This window comes from Patagioenas fasciata, chromosome 7, assembly GCF_037038585.1.
Source record: "Patagioenas fasciata isolate bPatFas1 chromosome 7, bPatFas1.hap1, whole genome shotgun sequence".
Classification (NCBI taxonomy): Eukaryota; Metazoa; Chordata; class Aves; order Columbiformes; family Columbidae; genus Patagioenas; species Patagioenas fasciata.
Genome location: NC_092526.1, coordinates 40,129,026 through 40,151,638, shown reverse-complemented (window position 1 = coordinate 40,151,638; position 22,613 = coordinate 40,129,026). Strand labels below are relative to the sequence as shown.

General features: G+C 55.5%; 1 protein-coding gene and 1 non-coding gene across 2 annotated transcripts; one reads left to right on the top strand and one right to left on the bottom strand.

The window, feature by feature from the left end:
• LOC136103471 (5.8S ribosomal RNA) lies at positions 1-153 on the bottom strand. The gene has a single exon (XR_011740149.1). It is a non-coding gene; the product is annotated as a 5.8S ribosomal RNA (ribosomal RNA).
• Positions 154-2,974: 2,821 nt separating this feature from the next.
• LOC136103244 (ubiquitin carboxyl-terminal hydrolase 36-like) lies at positions 2,975-7,940 on the top strand. The gene is made up of 11 exons (XM_065841215.1): positions 2,975-3,224; positions 3,298-3,519; positions 4,241-4,351; positions 4,645-4,747; positions 5,078-5,145; positions 5,527-5,597; positions 5,781-5,863; positions 6,187-6,298; positions 6,585-6,725; positions 7,027-7,127; positions 7,430-7,940. Exons 1-11 carry the CDS (start codon positions 2,975-2,977, stop codon positions 7,938-7,940), a joined length of 1,773 nt encoding a protein of 590 aa, XP_065697287.1.
• Positions 7,941-22,613: the final 14,673 nt, after the last annotated feature.

The following is a 22,613-nucleotide window of genomic DNA, read 5'->3' as shown; positions in this document are numbered from 1 at the left end:
TAATGCTCAGTCAGGCATAGCCCTGGGAGGAACCCAGGGCTGCAAGCGTGTTTGAAGTGTTGATGATCAATGTGTCCTGCAATTCACATAAATTCTCGCAGCTAGCTGTGTTCTTCATCAACGCATGAGCTGAGTGACCCTCCACTAAGAGCTGTCTGGCTTTTGGTGCTGCCCCGCATGCGTGGGGGTGCCAGGACCGTTCGCTAAGTGGCCCCTTTCTCTGAGGACAGCCCACACCACAGTGCGATGGCATAAGGTCTCACCTCAGCTGCCTGTACCAGCACACACGGGCAGGGTGGGGAAAAAAGAAGAGAGCAGAAAACCCTGAATGGCAAGGGCAGGAAGCCCTCTCGACCTGGGAAACGCTCCTTGTCCACTTCAGAGGTGGCTCAGGTGCCCGGGCTTGGTCCAGCAGAAGCAATGGCGTGGCCGGCTGTGCCACCTGCCAGACCTCGACTTGGCGGTGGACATTGCTGAAGGGAGCAGCAGCAGCGGGGCTGCGGGCGGGGCCGCACGTGCACCTCTGTACCAGCTACGCTGCGCGATGGCTACCGGCTCCGCCTGCCTCCGCAGACGGCACCATCAGTTTCCCAGCGATGGAGGTGAGGCTGACTGGTCTATAATTACCCGGGTCCTCCTTCTTGCCCTTTTTGAAGACCGCAGTGACATTTGCTTTCCTCCAGTCCTCAGGCACCTCTCCCGTTTCCCAAGACTTGGCAAAGATGATGGAGAGCGGTCCAGCAATGACCTCAGCCAGCTCCCTCAGCACCCGCGGATGCATCCCATCTGGACCCATGGATTTATGGATGTCCAGATTGCCTCACTGCTCCCTAACCCAGTCCTCATCAACCCAGGCAAACTCCTCCATTGTCCTGCCTTCCTCTGGGGACTCAGCGGCACGGGGCTCCTCAGGACAGCATCCGGCAGAGTAGACAGAGACAAAGAAGCATTCAGTAACTCTGCCTTCTCTGTATCTTCTGTCACTAGGGAACCCACCTTGTTCCTCAGTGGGCCTACATTGCCTCTGGTGTTAGTTTTATCTGCCACGTATTGGAAGAAGCTCTTCCTGTTGTCCTTGACCCCTCTCGCCACATTTAATTCTAGGGAGCCCGTAGCTTTCCTAGTTGCTTCCCTACACCCTCTGGCAACAGCCTTATATTCTCCCGAAGTGGCCTGCCCCTCCTTCCATGATCTCTAAACTCTCCTCTTCCACTTGAGCTTACCCAGCAGCTCCTTGTTAAATAACGCATCTCTCCTGGTTTTGCTCTCAAACTATCCCTTTGTTTAAATTGTATTTAAATGATATTTAAAGATTACACCTCTTACACAGAATTGCCTTTTTATGATGCCTGATAAATATATCTTCTCCCTCGTTTTGGTAAGAGGCTGAGGGGTAGAATATGGTGGTTGTTTCTCTTTTAGCCAAAGGAGGCCAAGGTACAGATACCAGATTTCTGAAAATGCACAAAGGCAGGCAGAATTAGAATGTGGTGCTGTGGCTGGTACCCGCTGCTCCTGAGCCCTGGAGTGCCCTGACGGAGTCTCTGAAGGCCGAACTGTGCAGCAGGGATCCCGGCAGCTCTGATCTCCTGCCCTGCATTCCAGCACGGAAAATGAAAGTCACCTCGTTTGGATTTTCTTCACAGCCTACAGCACCAGAGGGGTAATGACACTGGCCAGGAAACATCAAGGTGAATCAAGGTGGGACTGGAGACCTCCTAAGCACAGGACAATGTCACCCTGACTTGTCCCATGGGCCTCTGCTGCAGAGACCCTCAGCTACAGCTGTTTCCAGGGGCACGGAAGGGGCTTTGGGAAAGGGACCGATGGGGCAGTCTCTGGTAGGGTATCACCCACCCCAGGGTGAGGCTGGGTGACATTTTGGTGAGCTGAAAACCTCCAAAGGCAGAGATCACCGAGAGTCCCTGGGTGTCCTGCTGCAGGGCAGCACCACCCGCCTGGTCAGTTTTTCCTAATGCTCCGTTCAAAGCTCCCTGGAGGGTGTTGGTGGCTGTTGCCTCTGTGCCACCAGCCGCCACTGCAGAAGGGTTTGCCTCCCCCTCATCTCCCCAAGCAGGAGTCGCTGCTTTTCCAGTGCCCTGTGCCCCCCCTTCAGCAGACTGAAGAGGCCCAATTGACTGAGCTGCTCCACAAAGCCCATGTGCCCCTGACCCCACCATGACAGATGTTCCTCTGGACCTTCAACCGTGTCGTGGTTTAACCCGGGCTGGCATCACAACCATGGCAGCTGATCACTCACCCACTAACCCTTCCCCTCCCAATAGGGGAAAGAATCAAAAGTGAAGGGCGAAATTTGGATTAAGACAAACGCAGTTTAATAAAATACCGAAATAGTAATAGACTTCTAGTAAATATACATAAACCCATCATAACTCCCTCGCCCTTCTCCTCAGGACTGCTCAGCCGGTCACATCCCAGCCTGTCCCGGGACACCAGGTTTGCTCTGCCCCCAGCGCACACCTTGCGTCTTGGCCTTGTAAGACCTGCAGAGGCTTTTGTTGGCCAAATCCACCACTGCTTCAAGGTTCCCCTGCACTGAAACTACCGCGTGTGACCATTTGATGATTCTGGGCCACTGCCTCAAGCAAGTGAAGAGTTCCAGCGGTGCCGGGCCGGGGGTCGCGGGCACCCCCAGGGGCGGGAGCACCGAGCAGCCCAGCGCTCGTGCGGGAGGCGCCAGGGCGTGGTCGGAGCGCGATGACGTCACAACAAGCCCCGCCCCGGCAGGCTCCACCCCTGGCGTTGCCGGGGACGCGCAGGCGCAGCTCAGTCCTGTTCTGGACGCGGAGCGGAGCGGACGGCGAAGGCGAGGGGAGGAGTCAGTGGGCCGAGCCGAGCGCGAGCGACCGCAGCGAAGGGCGGGACTTAAGGAGGAGGCGCGGGAAGCGTGCGTGGTGCTGGAGAGGGAGCGACCAGTGTGACCTTGAGGCGCTGGCACGTGCGGTGACACGCCATGGCGGGCACGGCGAAGCCGAGGGAGCTGCTGAACGCGCGGCGGGACGCAGGCGAGGCCGGGGCGCTGGGCCGGCTGCTGAGCGCCTCGGCCAAGAAGGTGCTGAAGCGCAAGATCGAGTTCCAGCCCGCCAGCCACGGCTTCTCCGGCCAGCCGGAGCTGCTGCGGGCCAAGTACCTGCTGCTCAACCCCCGCACCGAGCCCGCCGAGCACCCCCGCGGCGCTGAGGAGGGACAGCCGGGCAAGCAGGGTGGGTGCAGAGGGCCGGGGGGCTCTCCCTGCGCTGCGCAGCCCGCGGCTCACCCGCCTCTCTCTCCCCGCAGGTGGCGTCCGGACCCCGGGGCGCCACGGGGATGGCGTCCCTGCGCCCCAGAAGGGGCTGTTCCCCGCAGAGCGCCTCGCCATGAAGTGGCAGCGTGTCCAGCGCATCGGCGCCGGGCTGCTCAACCTGGGAAACACCTGTTTCCTCAACGCCACCCTGCAGTGCCTCACGTACACGCCACCGCTCGCCAACTACCTGCTGTCCAAGGAGCACAGCCGCACCTGTGAGTGGGGAGGGGAGCGCCCGCCTGTCCCGGGGCTGCGCTCAGCACCCTGCGCACGGCTCTGCCCGTTTCTCCATGGAGAGGACATTCCTGCGTACGGGACCATCCACTTTTCCTGGCCGTAGCAGTGTTCCCGAGCTCTGCATCCTGCGTCTGAGAGGCTTTCTCTGTGCTGGACACAGCCAGGACTAAGATGGGCCCATGAGGGTCTACTGGTTCCTAAGACTGAGCAGGGGGGTCCCAAACAGCCCCTGCCTGTGTGGACCGTGTGAGCGCAGGGCACAAGGCTGGGTACAGGCTGCAGGTGCTGTTCACGGGTGGCTTTGAAGGGGAATCTGGTGGGGGGCTCTGCTCCGAGCTGTGACCGAGCGGAGCACGTGGGGCTCACAGCCCTGTTCGTACAGCTCCAGTGGGATGGGGCCCTCAGGGCTGACCTGTGGGCTCCTCATCGAGTCCCTGTGTCCTGTTTCCCCTTCACGTGGATGCTGTCCCATCTGGGGGGTTGCAGCGACTGGTGCTGTGACTGGGGCTGCGCCAGCCGGGGTGGTGTGTGCTGGTCCTTGTGACCCCGGGGTGCCCCAGAGCTCTGCTGCAGCACAGAGCTCATAGGAAAACTGAGCGTGGCTGAGCCGTGCTGGACCAGAGATTCCCTGCCCCCTGTACTGCCTCCATCTCTCCTGGGTTTGTCCTCAGTGTCCCGTCTTCTCCTCTCCCATTCCAGGTCACCAAAGCGGCTTCTGCATGACGTGTGTCATGCAGAACCACGTCACGCAGGCATTGGCGAACAGCGGCAGCGTGATAAAGCCAGCGTCCTTTGTCCGAGACCTCAAGAGTAAGGATGGCTGCCCTCGCGTCCCCTCCTGTAGCCGTGCAGGAGGACAGAGACTATTGCAGGAGCAGAACCTTTGAGATCAGGGCAGGTCTTGGCAGAGGTTCTTCTGAGATGACTCACTGAGCCTGCCAGGGCCTTCATGGGCCTTGTGGGGCTTCCCCCACAGCCGACATGAGTCTGACGTCTGGTTTGGGCTGAGGGAGCTCAAACCCCGCAGCCCCTGCCCCGAGGGAGGGGGGAGGACCTGCATCTGTTGCAGCGCGTGCTGCGGCTGATCCCTCCCTGTCCTGCAGAGATCGCCCCGCACATCCGCTTGGGCAGGCAAGAGGACGCGCACGAGTTCCTCCGTTTCACCATCGACGCCATGCAGAAGGCCTGCCTGCCCGACTGCACCGAGTATGTGGGGCCTCTGGTGGCCGTCACTGCCCTTGTCTGCTGGTCCCCTGTGCCCGCGGGAGGGGACTGTGGGGTGAATGTGTCCCCCGGGCTGGGCTCATGACGGAGGTGCCGACTCCAGGGTCTGGGGCACATGGCCCAGCTCTCTGCCCCTCTGTGACACAGCTCTGGGCTGCTGTCTGCCTTCTCCTGACACCTCCACCCCAGCACAGCTGCGGTTCTGTCCCCAAATCCTGTGACCGGGCTGGGTTTGGATCCCGAGGACGCAGCGCTGGCCCGTGAGGGTGGCTGTTGGGGCGGGCGGTGTGTGATCCGAGCTGCCGTCTCTAGGTTGGATCGCCAGACCCAGGCCACTACCCTGATCCACCAGATCTTTGGCGGTTACCTGCGGTCCCGTGGTGAGTGCTGGCTGCCAGGGCCTGGGCCTGTGACTCTCAGGGCTGCTGTTTCCCCAAGAGCCTTGCAGTAACTTGGGAAAATCACTAAGCACGTGCAAATTATGCAGAGCTGCATCTGGTCAGTCTTTTGGTATCTGTGGGTCCCGAAGCTGCTGGCTGTGGGTCCCCAGCTCATTGCCACCAGCAAAGGAACCCACGCTGCCAGCTGTCCAGCAACACTTGTTGTCCCAGCACGCAGCGGAATTGCCAGGCTGCGAATGCTGGTGCTGCCGTCCCAGAGCCCAAACCCGGAGAGGGGGAAGCCGGCAGCTGCCCGCGCTGTGCTGGGGGCTGGTGGTGCCGTGTTGTGCCAGGGTGTGCTCACTGCTCTTTCTCTTGCAGTGAAGTGCTCGATGTGCAAAGGAGTCTCGGACACATTTGACCCCTGTCTGGACCTGCCGGTGGAGATCACGGTACCGGGGCAGGGTCAGGTGGGGAGGAGCTCTGCTCTGCAGGGGATGTTCCTGCAGCTGCACCGCTACTGCTCGAGGCTGTTTAACCTGCCAGTGTCGGGCACGGTGCAGGCAAGAGGGAATCAGCTTCTGTTGTTGTGCTGCCTCCTCTGCCTGGCCCTGACCTCTCCTCTGTCCTGGCAGCAAGCCGCAAACGTAGAGCAGGCACTGGAGCTGTTTGTGAAGCCAGACCTGCTGGGCGGAGAGAACGCCTACCTGTGTGACAAGTGAGTGTGCGGGGCTGGGGCAGGAAGGGGCCGCGGGTGTGCTGGTGGGAAGCAGGAGGGCAGCTGCAGTACACGAGGGCTTCTCTACCTGCTCCACCTCTAAATCATGAGTTATGTGGCTGTGAAGCCTGCGATGAAGCCTGTCTCTTCATCTCGCTCCTCTTGTGACGGGAACCTGAGCCAGCAGACCTGGCCATGAGGAGGTGCCCTGGAGCGGTACCTGCTCTCAGCAGGGTCATTTCCGTGGGGTCTGTGGCTTGTCCAGGGCTGACAAGCACCTGGGTGGTGGAACAGCGTGAATAGCTCAAGCTCTCCCTGTGCAGATGCAAGAAGAAAGTGTCGGCAACCAAACGCTTCACCATCCACCGAGCGCCCAAGGTTCTCACGCTTGCTCTGAAGCGTTTTGCCGACTTCACTGGAGGCAAGATCACAAAGGTGAGTGCTCGGCAATCCAGAGCGGGGCTGTGTCCTGTCCTGAGGCCCTGCTGCGCCGAGCAGGGTGGGAGGTGGTTCTGTGCGCGGTGCGAGCTCTACCGCAGCCCTGCAGCCCTTCCCCAGCTGTGCGCCGCTGTGGGAGTTTGGCTCATCCCGGCATCTTCCTCACCGTGGGCTCTGCCCGGGGAGAGCGGGTTCCCCCTCCCTCGCGAGACGGGACTCGTAGGACAGCTGAGCTGCTCTTGCCATCTGCTGTGCCGGCTCCTGTGACATCCTCTCTCCGCAGGACGTGGGCTACCCTGAGCTCCTGAACGTCCGCCCGTACATGTCCCAGACCAGCGGGGATCCGGTCATGTACGGGCTCTACGCGGTGCTGGTGCACTCGGGGTACAGCAGCCACTCAGGACACTACTACTGCTACGTGAAGGTGAGCCCAGGGCGCTCTCTTGGCACCTCTCTGTGCTGGGGCCCGGCGGGTGCTCGAGGGTCCGTGTAATGCGCAGACAGGAGGGTGCTCAGCAGACGCGCGTGGTGTGGAGCACTGGGGGGCACGGGCTGTGCTCCGTCACAGGAAGCGTGGAGTTCTGCTCTCTCAGAGACCCCTCACCTGCCCGGGGCCACCTGGGGCTGATGGGGAGCGGAGCTCTGCCGACGGGCGCTGTTCCTGCTGCTCCTCAGGCCAGAGCGTCCCTGGACACAGCCCGACCCCGTTCTCTCTCCCTCCGCAGGCCAGCGACGGGCAGTGGTACCAAATGAATGACAACGTGGTCCGCCCCAGTAACATCAAGGTGGTCCTTAACCAGCAGGCGTATGTGCTGTTCTACCTCAGGTGAGCGTGCCCTGTGTCCCCAGCCCCTCTGCCCCTGCTCAGCATGTGGGACAGGTCTGGGGCCACGTGCCTGGGTGTGGGAAGGAGCTTGGCCCAGGTAGCCTCACTGCCCACGTGCATGTGCTGGTTCAGGGGAGGGTGGCAGGGAGAGCTCCAGCCCCTTGTCGTGGTTTTGCTGCAGCTCCAGAGCTCCTCACCTTCCCAGAGATTCTGGCTCCTGGTTCTCATGCGCAGCTATGACGAGAGTTTTGCAGTCGCTCAAACACTGGCAGTTAACATGTGCCCTGCTCTGCTTTCCCCAGGATCCCCAGCCCCGGGAAGAGCTCAGAGGGTCCCGTTTCCAAAGCTGCCTCCAGCCTGCCTGGCCGCGTCAAGCTGACTTCTGGGTCACCGTCACCCAAGCTGGCCCGGAAAGCCACACATGCGGCTGCAGCGTTTCCCGGTGACACAGCCCAGAGGCCCAAGAAGCCGCTCTCCTCGCAGCTGCCACCCGCGCCCAGAGCGGCTCCAGGATTTTGCAGCCCCAGTAACACCAGTGGGGCCAAAGTGCAGGTTCCCCGGAAGCGCTGCTGGGAGCCTGAGCCCCTGCCCACCTCCCCCAGGCTGCCGGAGCCCATCCCCGGCCAGGAGCCCTGGGGCAGCGCGGAGAACACTGGGACACCGGGAAGGGACCCTCGCAGCAGGGCTCCTGCCAGCCTGGTGCTGGCCAAGCTGAGAGCCTTCTTGTCGGGCAGGGCTGCTCCGCGGCCCAGCAGCACCATGTCACCGCCACCGGCCAAGAAGCTGGCAAAGATTTCAAACAAGATTTCATAAAGGAGGCGTTTTCCTTTCCAAGTTGTTTTCTGTCATTTTTCAGTGTATACAAGAAGTGATAGCAGCATTCTATAATGAATATTGATCCAGGGGGTCTCCTGGAGACATCTGGAAGGCAGGAGAACAGTCCTGTGAGGCTGGACGTTGTATGGATGACTGCCCCTCACCCCTCCCTAATGCCACCTGTTCCCTCACCGGCCACCTGGGACTTGGCCTCACCAAGCTGGAGCACAAGTGTGATGGGAGCGGCTGAGGGACCTGGGGGTTCAGCTGGAGAACAGGAGCTGAGGGGAGACCTTCTGATCTCTGAACTGCCTGAAAGGAGCTTGGAGCCAGGGGGGTCGGGCTCTGCTCCCCAGGAACAAGCGCCAGGAGCAGAGGAAACGGCCTCAAGTTGCGCCAGGGGAGGGTGAGGTTGGATGTGGGGAACAATTTCTTCCCCAAAGGGCTGTGGGGCATTGGAACAGGCTGCCCAGGGCAGTGCTGGAGTCACCATCCCTGGAGGGTTGGACAGACGGACATGAGGGTCTCAGGACATGGGTCAGTGCCGGGGGTGGGGAACAGCTGGACTCCATGATCTTAGAGGTGTTTTTCAACCAAAATGATTCTATCGCACAGTCTATTTTTCGCATTGTAATAGTGCCTAAAGGTCACAGCCAGGGTTTATATTGTCTTGTCCTGGTGTTTTTGCAAATGGGTAGAAGTCTGTCTCAAGGAATGTAATGAAAACGAAAAACAAGAGCATGGGTAGAGCGAACAAGGGGAAGGAGGGAGGGCCAAGTATGCAGGTAAATCTCAGCAGGAGCAAGTATTTATAGATCACTAGTGATACGCATCGCTTGCAGGCTGTAAATCATTGAAACTCTTTTGTCAGTAATGGAAACGTTTCCTGTGTCCCACAGGATCCTTGTGTCACTGCTGTGAACTGCAGATGCATTTTTGGCACCAAAATGAAGGTGCATCTCAAAGCTGGGTGGGTCAGTTTGAAATGGTTACCGGGTGGATATTGGTAGCATATGAAAGAAAAAGCCTCGCGGTGAACTTTAGCATTGGGAGCTTCTGGCAGGTGTTGATCTGCGAGAAGCAGCCTCAGCAGAGCTGAGAAGCTTCTAAAAGGTGGAAATAAGGAGAGTCAGAAGAGAGAGAAGATTCTGAGGGATCTTAAGAGAGAACATGAAATAACTGAATGCAAAAGCAAGTCCTAAAGCTGTGTTTTGACTGAGCTGGAGGGCAGGAGTCTGGGCTTGGGAAAGCTCAGAGTTTGCACAGGGTGGAAGACAAGAGTCGTAACAGCATAAAGGGAGAAGGGTTGGAGCTGACTTCTGCTGGGAAAAGCATTTTTGCCTCCACTAGAAAAACAGGTGACTTCCAGAACCGTGTTCAGTACCCATTTTCTCAATCTGGAGGCGTCCTGGTCGAGGAAGCCTTAGCACCGCACTGACACACGCAGGGCAGGCGAGGCAGAAGAAGATGCACTGTCTGGGTTACCGGCTTAGGCCACTGCAACAGCGGAACTGACTGTGATAGAGAAAGCAGCAACCGAGGGGAGCTGGAAGGGGCCTTGGCTGGAGGTGACCGTGCCCTGGGCTGAGAGTGGCTGGCGCCGCGTCTAATGAACGTGACTGAGCATCTTCCTCGTCTGTGTGCTGATCTTATTCAATTGTGGTGTTTCGCAAGGGAGAGAGAAGGATAAAGGACATTGAAAAGTAAATGTCTTGCTATCTGCATTTGAAAACTGCTTTCTGTTGTTTTCAAACAGGCTAGGAATTTCTCCTTTCGCAACCTGTGTCCTTGGAGATGTTGGAGGAGACGAAGGAGAAGGACACCCAGGAGGAAGACTCACGAGGAAGATGTGGAGTCTCTGCACAGCCTTCAGGAGAGTCTGAGGAACCAACCGAGGAAGATGTGGAGACTCCACAGAGCGCTGAGAAGTGTCTGAGCGAACCAAGTGAGGACGATGTGGAGACTCCACGGAGCGTTCAAGAGGCAAGACACTGGTGTACGGACTGTTCTGTGCGACCGGTGCCTCAGGAGGCCCCAGCACGCAGGGGGCTCATTCGCTGGGAGCCTTGCTCAGCCCCAGCGGCCTCGGGTCCCGTCCTGCCCTGGGCCAGCCCTGCCCAGGGGTGCAGAGTGTGCACCCGAGCCGGCCGGGCTGGGGCCGTGCTGCCGGGAGCGGGCTGGGGAGCAGAGGCCTGACAGGAGCTCTGTGCACAGGGCTTGGCGCACGGTACCTGAAGAACGGAAGCAATAAGGAGGAGAAGCTGAATGAAATCACCAAAAGTGAGTGGGAGCCGTGCTGTGCTGGTGGGCAGGGGACAGGGCCTGGGCAGGGCGCTGCCATGGCTGGTCCTCCTCCAGGAAAGCGCTTCAGGGGCAGAGGACGTGTCAGGGGCACCTGGTGCGTCCCGGAGCAGCAGCTTCCAGCTGGTCTATCGCTCTCATCTGCTCCTCCTGGCCAGTGGAAGAGACGCCTGGGGCTGGCATGGTCCCGAGGGGACTCCTGGGGGTCTCTGCAGGCAGTGGGGACTCATCTGTGCTCTGCGTCCCTCTCTTGCAGTCCTCCTGCCCTTGACAGAAGACGCTGATCCCTGCGTCAAGTACTTGGCGACTCAGACTCTCTACAACCTACTGATAGAGTTCTGAAGACCAGAACGGAGCTGGTGGTTGCTGAGCTGCTGGATCTGTGGGAGCCAAAGAGAATAAATTCTCTCTCAGAAATGGTCATATTTGAATATCTTTTTTTTCACTAAAGCTGGAAGACAAAGCCCAGTCCCATGGTGTCCTTCCCAGGGGGACCACCCTGAGCGTGCCGAGCAGAGTCACTCCTGGCCTCTGCCGCTGCCCGCGGGACAGCACAGCTGGACCCAGGGTGTCCTGGCAACAAAGCCCCAGTGACCTGCTGGTCCACATACTTCTGTATAACCTGACCAGGGCCCTTTACCTGCACCCGCACGTCCTGCCGTTCCCACATCCCAGAGCTTCAACCTTGGGGATGCATGAGGGTACTGAAAGAAAAGAGACAGGCAGTGTGTCTGGGGAGCAGGGCAGGGGATTGGAGAGGCCAGGGAATGGGAAAAGCTTTGCCTGGAGCAGTCCTAACTCGTAAGTGCGCTTCCCTCCCATGGCAATGCCTCATAGACAAACGGCTGGATGTCCAGCAGCAGCTCCATCACCCAGTTCCTCCTCCTGGCGTTCACAGACACATGGGAGCTGCAGCTCTTGCACTTCTGGCTCTTCCTGGGCATCTACCTGCCCGCCCTCCTGGGCAACGGCCTCATCATCAGCACCATAGCCTGTGACCAGCACCTCCACACCCCCATGTACTTCTTCCCGCTCAGCCTCTCCCTCCTAGATGTTGGCTTCATCTCCACCAGTGTTCCCAATGCAATGGCCAATTCCCTCATGGACACCAGGGACACCTCCTACTTGGGTTGCTATGCAAAGATATTTCTGCTTCCCTTCTTGGTTGTAACAGAGTATTTTCTCCTCACCATCATGTCCTATGATCACTACGTTGCCATCTGCAAACCCCTGCACTACGGGACCCTCCTGGGCAGCAGAGCTTGTGTCCACATGGCAGCAGCTGCCTGGGCCACTGGGTTTCTCCATGCTCTGCTGCACACGGCCTGGCGGTGTCATTTCTGTACTTGGTGGCACCTCCAGCAGTGAACCCCTCCTCTACAGCACGAGGAGCAGAGAGATCAAGGATTCCCTGAGGAAAGTGTTTGAACACATACTATTTCAGCATCATTAAGGTACCCATACAACTTAGAAGACTTCCAGGGTATCTCAGGAAAAATCAGGACTATTTTTGGCTTTTTTCTTTACTTTATATATTTGCTTTTATAGCTATGATAACAAGAAGTGCCCTGACATAGTATTATTCATCCCACCTCTTGACACTGGTTAAACCCCAGTAGGCGGCTCAGCACCACACAGCTCACTCCTCCAAAGTAGAATGGGGAGAGAATTGGAACTCTAAAAGTGAGACAACTCATGAGCTGAGACGAAGGCAATTTGATAGATAAATCTAAAGTTGTGTGCACAAACAAAGCAAAACAAGAAATGCATTCGCTCCTCCCTGTCAGCAGGTGGGTGTCCAGCCACCTCTAGCAAAGCTGGGCTCCAACACACCTGGCAGTTACTTGGGAAGATAAACACCATCACTCCAAGTGTCCTGCCCTCCCGTCTTCTGCTCCCAGATTTTACTGCTGAACACGACATCACATGGTGTGGAAGGTCCCTTTGGTCAGCTGTCCCAGCTGTGTCCCCTCCCAGCTCCCTGTGGACCCCCAGCCCACTTGCTGCTGTGGTATGTGAGAAAAAGAAAAGGCCTTGGTGCTGTGTCAGCTCTGCTCAGCAGGGACTAAAACATGCCTGTGTTACAGTGGCATCCCTGTGGCTGCGGACAGGAGCAGGCCATGGGAACCACTGTGTGAGATCTGGCCTCACTGCTGGCACCACCATGACCACAGGGGCTCCTCAGGGCAGGGCCAGAAGGCTAGGTACCCTTCCAAATCTGATGTCAGGAATATGCCCGAGAAGCTGCTCCCTCTAAGGGACTTTTGCTATCTTGGGATGCCTAATGGAGTCACAGAAACAAGCTCAGAGTGCCAGGGTGATGTGTTAGGAACCAAAGGCTGGGAATAAACTTCTCTTTGTGGTAACAAATGTCCATGCAGACAGCACCTGCCTTGCGTCCTATGGCAAATGCCATCCTGGAGAAGAACCACAAGCTACCAAGTGGTCAGGAGATTTCCAGGGACAGCATATGAGTCTCAATTGCAAGTGACTGGCATCTCATAAAATGAGTGACCAAACAAGAAGGAACCTGCCAGACCAAAAGGTGAAATCCTCCCGGACAGAGGCGGAGGTCCTGAGACAGCCCCACCCTTGTCGCTGTCGGGCAGAGGTAAATGACCTGAAAGAAGATGAGGGTTGGAAGCTTATTCCAGTTCGGCATCACGGGCAGCCCCCCTCCCTGCCTGATTTGCCTCCCCAGGTGCCCCTCCGTAATAGGTTTGAGGCCCTGGATCTTGAAGAAGAGGTAGGTGAGGAGGTGGTGCCAAGCCTGCCTGCAAGATCACATAGGAAGAGGCGGTTGACTACACAACTGAAGACTACCTCTGATAAGAAAGATAGAAGGGTGATTGTAATAGGAAATTCCCTTCTGAAAGGAACAGAGGGCCCAATATGCAGGGTTGACCCTCATCTTAGGGAAGTCTGTAGTCTACCTGGAGCCCGGATCAAGGATATTGCTAGAGAGCTCCCCAGACTGGTGCACCCGACAGACTACTACCCGCTGCTGGTCTTCCAGACAGATGGGGAGGAAGTTGCTTCCCGTAGTCTGAGGGGAATGAAGAATGATTTCAAGGTCTTGGGAAGGAAGGTGAAAGATTCAGGGGCTCAAGTGATCTTCTCTTCACTCCTTCCCTCTTCAAGTGACGATGTGGGGTGGAATGGGAAAATTCAATCTCTAAATGGTTGGCTCCAAGACTGGTGCTACAGGCAGGGCTTTGGTTTTTTTGATAATGGCTGGTTTTATAAGACTCCAGTCCAGACAGTGTTACGCGGGAAAGGCTTATCTCGCAGAGGCAAAAGGATGCTGGGGCAGGAATTAGCTGGGCTCATTTGGAGAGCTTTAAACTAGGCTCGAAGGGGGATGGGGTTGTAGTTGGGCTTGCCCCAGTGGGGCAGCATTCTAAAACAGATGGGGATCGGGTGGCCTCCTGTGCCCCTAGGGAGAAATTGGTGTGCTCTGCTCGCTCCCTGAAATGCCTGTACACCAATGCGCGCAGCATGGGGAATAAGCAGGAGGAGTTAGAATCCTATGTTCGGTCGGGAGATTATGATCTGGTGGCAATTACAGAAACGTGGTGGGACAGTTCACATGACTGGAATGTGGTCATGGATGGCTACGCCCTTTTCAGGAAAGACAGGCCAGCCAGGCGTGGTGGTGGAGTTGCTCTCTATGTGAGAGAGCAACTGCAATGTACTAAATTCTGCCCAGGAGCGGATGAGGAACGAGTTGAGAGTGTATGGGTCAGGATCAAGGGACAGGCTGGCAGGGGTGATACTGTTGTAGGTGTCTATTACAGGCCACCAGATCAGACTGAGGAAGTTGATGAGGCCTTCTATGCGCAGCTGAGAGTGGCCTCACAGTCACAGGCCCTGGTTGTTGTGGGTGATTTTAACTTCCCTGATGTTTGCTGGAAGGACCATTCAGCCAGCCAGCCACAGTCCAGGAGGTTCCTCCAGTGCATTGATGATAACTTCCTCATGCAGATGGTGGAGGAGCCCACCAGGAGAGGTGCACTGCTGGATCTCATCCTCACTAACAAAGAGGGTCTGGTCGAAGCAGTAAAGGTCGAGGGCTGCCTGGGTTGCAGTGACCACGAGATGGTGGAGTTCAGCATCTCGTGTGGCAGGAACAGAATAGCAAGTAGAATTGCAACCCTGGACTTTGGCAGGGCTAATTTCGGCCTTTTCAAGCAATTGCTGGGGGAAATCCCATGGGCAAGACTGCTTGAAGGAAAAGGGGCCCAAGAGAGCTGGATTGCATTCAGAGATTGCTTCTTCCATGCTCAGGATCAGAGCATCCCCACACGCAGGAAGTCGAGGAAGGGAGCCAGAAGGCCTGCGTGGTTGAATAGGGATCTGTTGGGTATGCTCAAGCAGAAGAGGCGAGTTTACAGGTCATGGAAGCAGGGGCTGGCCACTTGGGAGGAATATAAGGCTGCTGTTAGAGGATGCAGGAAGGCAGCTAGGGTAGCCAAGGCCTCCTTAGAATTACAGCTGGCGAGAGGGGTCAAGGACAGCAAGAAGAACTTTTTCAAATACATAGCAGATAAAACTAATACCAGAGGCAATGTAGGCCCACTGATGAATGAGGTGGGTGCCCTGGTGGCAGAAGACACAGAGAAGGCAGAATTGCTGAATGCCGCCTTTGTCTCTGTCTACTCCGCTGGAGGCTGTCCTGGGGAACCCTGTACCCCTGAGACCCCGGATGAAGCCAGGTTAATGGAGGAGTTTGCTTTAGTCGATGAGGACTGGGTTAGGGAACAATTAAGTAGTCTGGACATCCATAAATCCATGGGTCCAGATGGGATGCATCCGCGGGTGCTGAGGGAGCTGGCTGAGGTCATTGCTAGACCACTATCCATCATTTTTGCCAAGTCTTGGGAAACGGGAGAGGTGCCCGAGGATTGGAGGAAAGCAAATGTCACTCCAGTCTTTAAAAAGGGCAAGAAGGAGGACCCGGGTAATTATAGACCGGTCAGCCTCACCTCTGTCCCTGGGAAAGTAATGGAACAGCTTATCCTTGGTGCCATCTCAAGGCACATCAGGGATAAGAGGGTCATTAGGGGCAGTCAGCATGGCTTTATCAAGGGTAAGTCATGCTTGACCAACCTCATAGCCTTTTATGAGAATGTAACAAGGTGGATGGATGATGGCAGAGCGGTGGATGTGGTCTACCTTGACTTCAGTAAAGCCTTTGACACAGTCCCTCACAGCATCCTCACAGCTAAATTGAGGAGGTGTGGTCTCGACAATAGAGTAGTGAGGTGGGTTGCAAACTGGCTTAAAGAGAGAAGCCAGAGAGTGGTGGTCAATGGTGCGGAGTCCAGTTGGAGGCCAGTATCTAGTGGAGTGCCTCAGGGGTCAGTACTGGGGCCAATATTATTCAATATATTCATTAATGATTTAGACGAGGGAATTGAGTGTACTATTGGCAAGTTTGCTGATGACACTAAGCTGGGAGGAGTGGCTGACACGCCAGAGGCTGTGCTGCCATCCAGCGGGACCTGGACAGGCTGGAGAGTTGGGCGGGGGATAACCTGATGGAATTTAACAAGGGAAAGTGTAGAGTCCTGCATCTGGGCAGGAACAATCCCAAGTTCCAGTATAGGTTGGGGCATGACCTATTAGAGAGCAGTGTAGGGGAAAGGGACCTGGGGGTCCTGGTGGACAACAGGATGACCATGAGCCAGCACTGGGCCCTTGTGGCCAGGAAGGCCAATGGCATCCTGGGGTGTATTACAAGGGGGGTGGTCAGTAGATCGAGAGAGGTCCTCCTTCCCCTCTACTCCGCCCTGGTGAGACCCCATCTGGAATATTGTGTCCAGTTCTGGGCCCCTCAGTTCAAGAAGGACAGGGAACTGCTGGAGAGGGTCTGGCGTAGGGCAACAAAGATGATTAAGGGAGTGGAGCATCTCCCTTATGAAGAAAGGCTGAGGGAGCTGGGGCTCTTCAGTTTGGAGAAGAGGAGACTGAGGGGTGACCTTATTAATGTTTATAAATATATAAAGGGTGAGTGCCACGAGGATGGAGTCAGGCTCTTCTCAGTGGCAAACAATGATAGGACAAGGGGCAATGGGATCAAGCTGGAACACAAGAGGTTCCACTTAAATTTGAGAAAGAACTTCTTCTCAGTGAGGGTAACAGAGCACTGGAACAGGCTACCCAGGGAGGTTGTGGAGTCTCCTTCCCTGGAGACATTCAAAGCCCGCCTGGACACATTCCTGTGCGACCTCACCTAGGCGTTCCTGCTCCAGCAGGGGGATTGGACTAGATGATCTTTTGAGGTCCCTTCCAATCCCAAACATACTGTGATACTGTGATACTGTGATACTGTGACCAGAGCGGCCCAGCTGTCACTCCGGGGCTGGAGCAGCCTTGCAGCGCCTCTGCAAGTCGTTTTCTTAAATCCTTGTAGAGCTGAAGGGGCGCCTCTCATTGGTGCCTCTGTCTTGCTACTTGGATTCAGACGGATCCTCCTGGTCCCCACTGACTCTCAGTTTGGAGCAGATGCTGAGGTTGTGTTTCTGCTTGTAGCAAACAATTATTTTGCAAATATAATAGGCCCAGGCAGGATCTCTGGGCAAAGCACATTTTAATAACGATTTTGCAAGAGCGGGTGTTCTACCTAAAGGTCGGCACACATAACAGGGCAAAAAGCCCCTGCTTGTACCCCCAAAATCCCGTTCCCCACTGGCTGGTAGTGCAGGTTTTACAGACTATCCCGACGCACACAATACCCTTCCCCTTATCAGTCTATTTAAGATATGGATTCCTGGTACTTTGGCTACAGTTCCCCCTAAATTAACTTGTCAATGCAGGTATCGGTTTGTATACAGGTGTCAGTACACATTCTGGCAAGAGACTCTGTTTTACATTAAGGTTTCACAGTCCGATGTCTCTCGATCCTTCCCCCCTGCTGGGGTCAGGTGCCAGGTCCTCAGTTATGTGAAAACAACGGATCTTCGTTAAACATTCCTTACATGCTTCTTAAAATACGTTCCTTTCCCACGAGCCTTCCAGCTGTCAGTGCCCGAGGGACAGCCCAGCTCAGCACCCGGCCCCAGGCACCGCACGCTGGGTCCGTCTCCTGCCCACAGCAGTCGAACACAAACAGCTTTCACAGCTGCGACACGTTTGGTCGCAAATCCAACACTCGGCACCACATGGGCTGCTGGGCAGAAAATTAACTGCATCCCAGCCACAACCAGAACAGATGTCTGATACCAGCGTTGTGCCACTCTGTGCTTCATCCACAGCTTTGCCTTATGGTGTGTGGACAGCAGAGGGGTTGGGGCTGGTATTGCCGTACACATGCCCCCCGTCCTGTGCACCACAGAGCAAGCTGGCACAGGGGGCAGAGCTGGGGGTGATGACCTGTTAATGAGCCCCGTCTGTTCCTCTGTGGCTCAGAATTTGGCAGGCCGGTCCTGGCAGGGAAGCTGGGCTCCCCCAGCTCGTCAGCGGGTCCCATGCCCAGCTCCCTGGCTGCTGGCACCACAGGTGCCCACCTCCCTGCGTGCCCCGATATGAAGTTTGGCCCAGAATCGGTGAATTCCTGGGTCTGCTGCCATTACAACTCAGACAGTTGTGTTGCTGATCTATATTTATTGCTCCTCCAGTTTTCCAGACACAGGCGATGGCTCCTGGTTGCGGCGTCTGCGGAGAGAAGAGGCTGCTGAGGCCCCGCTGTAGCCGCGGCGCTGGCGGGTGCGAGGCTGCGGGGCGGCGCTGGGCACTGTGGGGTGCAGGCACCCACTGCACGGGGGAGCTGCGGCTGGAGCTGCTGGGACACCTCGGCTGAGGTGAACATCTGTATTTACAGCAGCACCCAACAGGGCAATTTCTGCTGGTGGGTTGTCTGGTAAGCAGGTGTCTCTATTGCGCTTCTCACTTGCCATGGCAATGCCATCCTTGGCTTTTGCTCCTGACCTTGCTCTGCCTACATCTGGCTGTGGGGCTGCTCTTGTTGAGGCAGAGTCACTTGTAACTAACGCTTGCAACAGTAAGAACGGGTTTCAGAAAAGAGTGCCCAGGAACTGAGAGGCCAGTTAAAACATCTTTCAGCGGAACTCTCAGTGGAGTTTGGCCAGTAACTGACTTGGCACTTCAGAATACCCTACCTCTAAATGCTTCATGGCTAACAGTAGCCATCTCATATAGAAGTTGGGCAACACCAACCCCAACAACTCACTTTCGTCTCCTGCTCCTGATCCAGAACCAGAACACACAAGACACTATCACCCCAAACAGCACACAGAGGAAGATCACCAGGAAGCCTTCTCCACAGTACGTCGGGGAAACATAACGTTCCACAATTTTTCTGTTGCTATCCCGACCTGGATGAACAATTCCATATGTTAGTGTGCCCGTACGCTACAGGTAATCTCACAGGAGTCTGACATTGCCAGGAAATGTGCTTTCTCACTTTGTCAGCATCTTTGAACCAGTGAACATACCGGGGCTGCAATGGTTCCTTGGTTTCAGAAGAAGCAAATGAAACTCCCAAAGCTGATGCAAACTGATGCACTCTGGAGTCTCTCTTTCTCCTCTCAGCTTTGCTTACACTCTGGGATGGCCATAATCCAGTTTTCCCAGAGTGCGGGCTTTGTTCCCCATTCTTGGTGATCCTTCCCATTTGCACACGATTTCTTTTGGGCTCGCCCACCTTCCCTTTCCAAGGCTCACTAGTGCTGTTGCACAGAGGCTCCTCTGACCCTTTGGGACAAGCTGTCCCACTGGACAGGACTCGCAAGGCAGAGGGAGAGCAGGTGGGGGAGCGCAGCTGTTTGACCAGCTGAACCTTTGAGCGAGACAGACAAAAAACATCCCTGTGTCAGGGAATGCCACCCCCAGCTCTCCCTCCCCAGGGGACCCACAGCCCAGGAGGACAGAGTTGGGCCCTCTTAGTGGGCACCTGAACCTCGCTCTCCCTCTTTGCCTTTGCTCCAGCTTTGCACCACTTGCATGCCCCCAGCCTTCAGGACTTGTCTCCCACTTACGGCTCCCTGCAAGGGTGCTCAGTGCCTGGAATCTTTTGAAAAAAATCATATATCTCATTGTTTCAGGCTTCCCTGGGGCTGGACAGCACTGCCAAGAATCAAAGAAAGGTAAAGCCTCAGCATGGCTCAGGCACAGAGGATGTGGGAGGATGGTGCAGGTTCCCTCTAACCCATACTCAATCTCTTGGCACATCCTTTTGGACCTCAGCTGTGGATCCCCCTCTATTGTGCCTGGGGGGACTCATGGCAAGCTCTGGGATGCAGGGATTGCGGGAGGTACCTTTGATTAAGAGTTGTGTTCCCCATCATCTGCTGAGCGTGGTTCAGATGGGCTCATTCTCAAATTGTCACAGTTACGTTGGCTTATGACACTGGGTGACTGAAGGACAGCAATTACCTCGTGTGCCTGGTGATTGAATTGCCCGCGGTTTTTCATCAGAGACTGGCACTGCATGGCCGCCTCCTTTCTGAAATGCCTCCTTCTCCACAGTCTCATGGTCCAGCTCTTTAGAAAGGAATTGGGTTGGTTTAATTAGAAGCAACCATTTCTCATCAGAAACATAATATTTTCAGATGGCAATACTTCTCAGAATACATTAATAACACTTAGAAACAAAGCCTGGACATTTGAGGGTGCCTCCAGTCAGTAGTCCAAACAACGTGTTATTCATGGAGAAAAATTTAAGTGCTTGACACTTTCCAGTTTACGAGTAGACAGCAAATCCTGATCTGCTGAGGGACTAGGAGATTGCATGTGATCTTGTTCATATTCCACCCAGTGAGTTTTTGGCAAACTGCAAGGTGATGGTAAATGACTACCATCAGGTTATCTGAGACACAACTAGAAACGGACAGCTGAACTACCTGGGTCTGAATTCAGAGCCCTTCGTTCTTAGCTGCCTTTAAGTCTGGTGTCTGGCCTCAATCTGGGTGTCCAGCCTGTCCTGTTCCTGTCCCCAGGATGTCACTGAGAGTCCTCAGACATCAAGAAGAACAGCGGGGCTGGACCAGGCCGGGGAGCTGGGGCGGCTCTGCTCCTGGCCAGGCCGGGCCTGCAGCCCAGGAAAAGTCTGCTCTGATCGATCCCTTCCTGCTGTGTGGGCTACAGCTTGTCCATGCGTGCACCTAAGCTCAGCTTCCCAAATCTTCTGGTTAAGAGCGATATATACCCACCATGTTCCGCTTTGTCCAATTCCTTCAGGATTTCTGCTAGAGCTTCTGATGACCGCCGGGAAGATTTTCCTATTTCTGCCTTATACTTTGCTCTTTGGGGACCTTAACAGAAAGTGTAAAGGTAAATTCCTCACAAATAAAGCCCTGAAAATGAGAGCTTAGCCTGTCAAAGCAGACTGCTCACCCCTGCGATGCCAGGCGAGCTGTGGCGCAGGATCCAGCTGAGGAGCTGGAAAAGGCCTCCCTGTACCCACACCTGCAACTGAACACCCACCACGAGTTTGCATCATACATTGTGATACTGATAAGAGGAACAAAAATCTTTTAGAAACCCGAAGGCATAATGTAGCAAGACCAGGCACAACCTAATAGAGAAACAATAGCTCTATAGAGACTGGGCACGAGGCAAAGCGGGATGTCCTTGGCTTGCAAGTCGGTAAAGTGGAATGTTCCACTCAATGGAGAAAGAGCTACATGACTTTCGCTGAGTAGCAGCACAAAATGACAATGTGCATGCTCAAGAAATCAGGTCAAGAAACCAACACCATGGGTGGGCACCAGCTGTGAAGACACCGGAGACCACTAGAGACCCGTGGTGCAGACTCTGGAATACCAAAGATGGAATTCCGGCAGAGGGCGGGTTATGGAAATAACTTATGTTTAACGCATTAACTAAGCGGTAGAAACAAATGAATATGCAACAGGTATTTGTAATAAATACCAAGTGCGAATCAAATACACGCTTAATTAAAGGAGCAATCGTTTGAGTGTCCGGCATGCTGTAATGAAAGTGTTGCTTTTTAACACTTTCAAAACAGCACTAAAGAGTCTTTTTGATGACTTTTTGGTATCAATACACACCACCGTAACTGAATAGCAGAATGTATCAGGGGATCACATAAGGACACGACACAATGCAGGTCCGTATTCTCACAGTGGCAAGAGATGTCTCACCCCTCTTTGGGGTTTGAGCTGGCAGCTCTCAAAGGAGGTAAAAAGCCACGACATACACATGCGATGGCCCCAAGTTTCAACCCTGGAACCCAGCCTGGGAGCTGGATACACATAACGTCCAGCCATGTCTGCAAACAGACAGAACAGAGAAGCTCCCATTAAATATTTCAATGCACTTCTTTAGATCTGAACAGCAGTGAATGCAGTTCAACCACGGGATTGCTCCATGGCGTTGCTGTCCCCTTCCACTCTGGAGCGCTGTGAGGTTACTGGGTGCCTGGACCACACTCGTCTAAAGCAAACTGGGCACAGAGCTGCTGGGAGAAAGGACTCCCTGGAGCCCACACCAGGTCTCAACTCAAGCCCAACAAGCCCACTGGCTTTGCAGCCAGCACTGGAAACAGCGCAGGGTCAGGGAGGCTGGGAAAGAGCTTTGCTAGGCAGAGTGCCCCAGGGCACATCACTGGGCTTCACCCATTCCCTCTCTGCTCTTCCGCACGTCTGAGCGCAGGCCAAGAAAATATTAAGTTAAATTTCATATGAACAGAATAGTAAAACCTGAATGCTCTCTCATTCAAGCGACAGACCTGGGGCATTGTCCTGAGGCTCCCAGACAAGATCCGGCTGGGAAGTCGGGTGGCCATCAGCCACAGGCGCAGCTGTAATCAAGCACATTTCCATTAGATCTTGTCATCTACTTCTTTCTCAGTGACCTGCAGTGACTGGAGGGGGGGGTCAGGTAATGACATGGCACCCAGATGTGGGTGGAGACTCCCAAAACTGCAGAGGAGCTGGGGTGACAAGTTTGCTGGCACCTGGCAGCTCTCAAAATACTGTTTCCAGGCCATGTGCAACATCCCTCAAGGACAAACACATGACCCCTCAGGGTTTTCCTGCTGGGAGATTTCTACTGTGCACAGAAGAGGCCTCCACAAAAGCAGTGAAGGAAAAAAAACAATCATACCCTTCTCATGGAGAAGAACCCGCTGGGCAGTGAGAGGCTGCACCAGTGCTGCCCCCTCTGTTCCCCAGGCTGTGTGCCCCATGAGGACCTGGGTTCTCCAAGGAGAGCACTGCAGGGCAAGAACAGGAGTGCTCCTGTTTTCCCAAGCAGACATCTCCCAAGGACAGACATCCCGGGGCTGAAAGGCAGGATCCAGCTGGGAAGCGTCAGAGCCACAGCCCCAAGCACGGCTGTGACCAGCCCGGGGATGAAGTTCTCCCACAGGCTCTTGCTGGCCCT

Coding starts and splice junctions, on each gene's coding strand:
- LOC136103244 (XM_065841215.1), top strand. CDS start 2,975: ATGGCGGGCACGGCGAAGCCGAGGGAGCTGCTGAACGCGCGGCGGGAC. Junction 4,748..5,077: donor TGCCTGCCCGACTGCACCGA/GTATGTGGGGCC, acceptor TGCCGTCTCTAG/GTTGGATCGCCAGACCCAGG. Junction 5,146..5,526: donor CGGTTACCTGCGGTCCCGTG/GTGAGTGCTGGC, acceptor TTTCTCTTGCAG/TGAAGTGCTCGATGTGCAAA.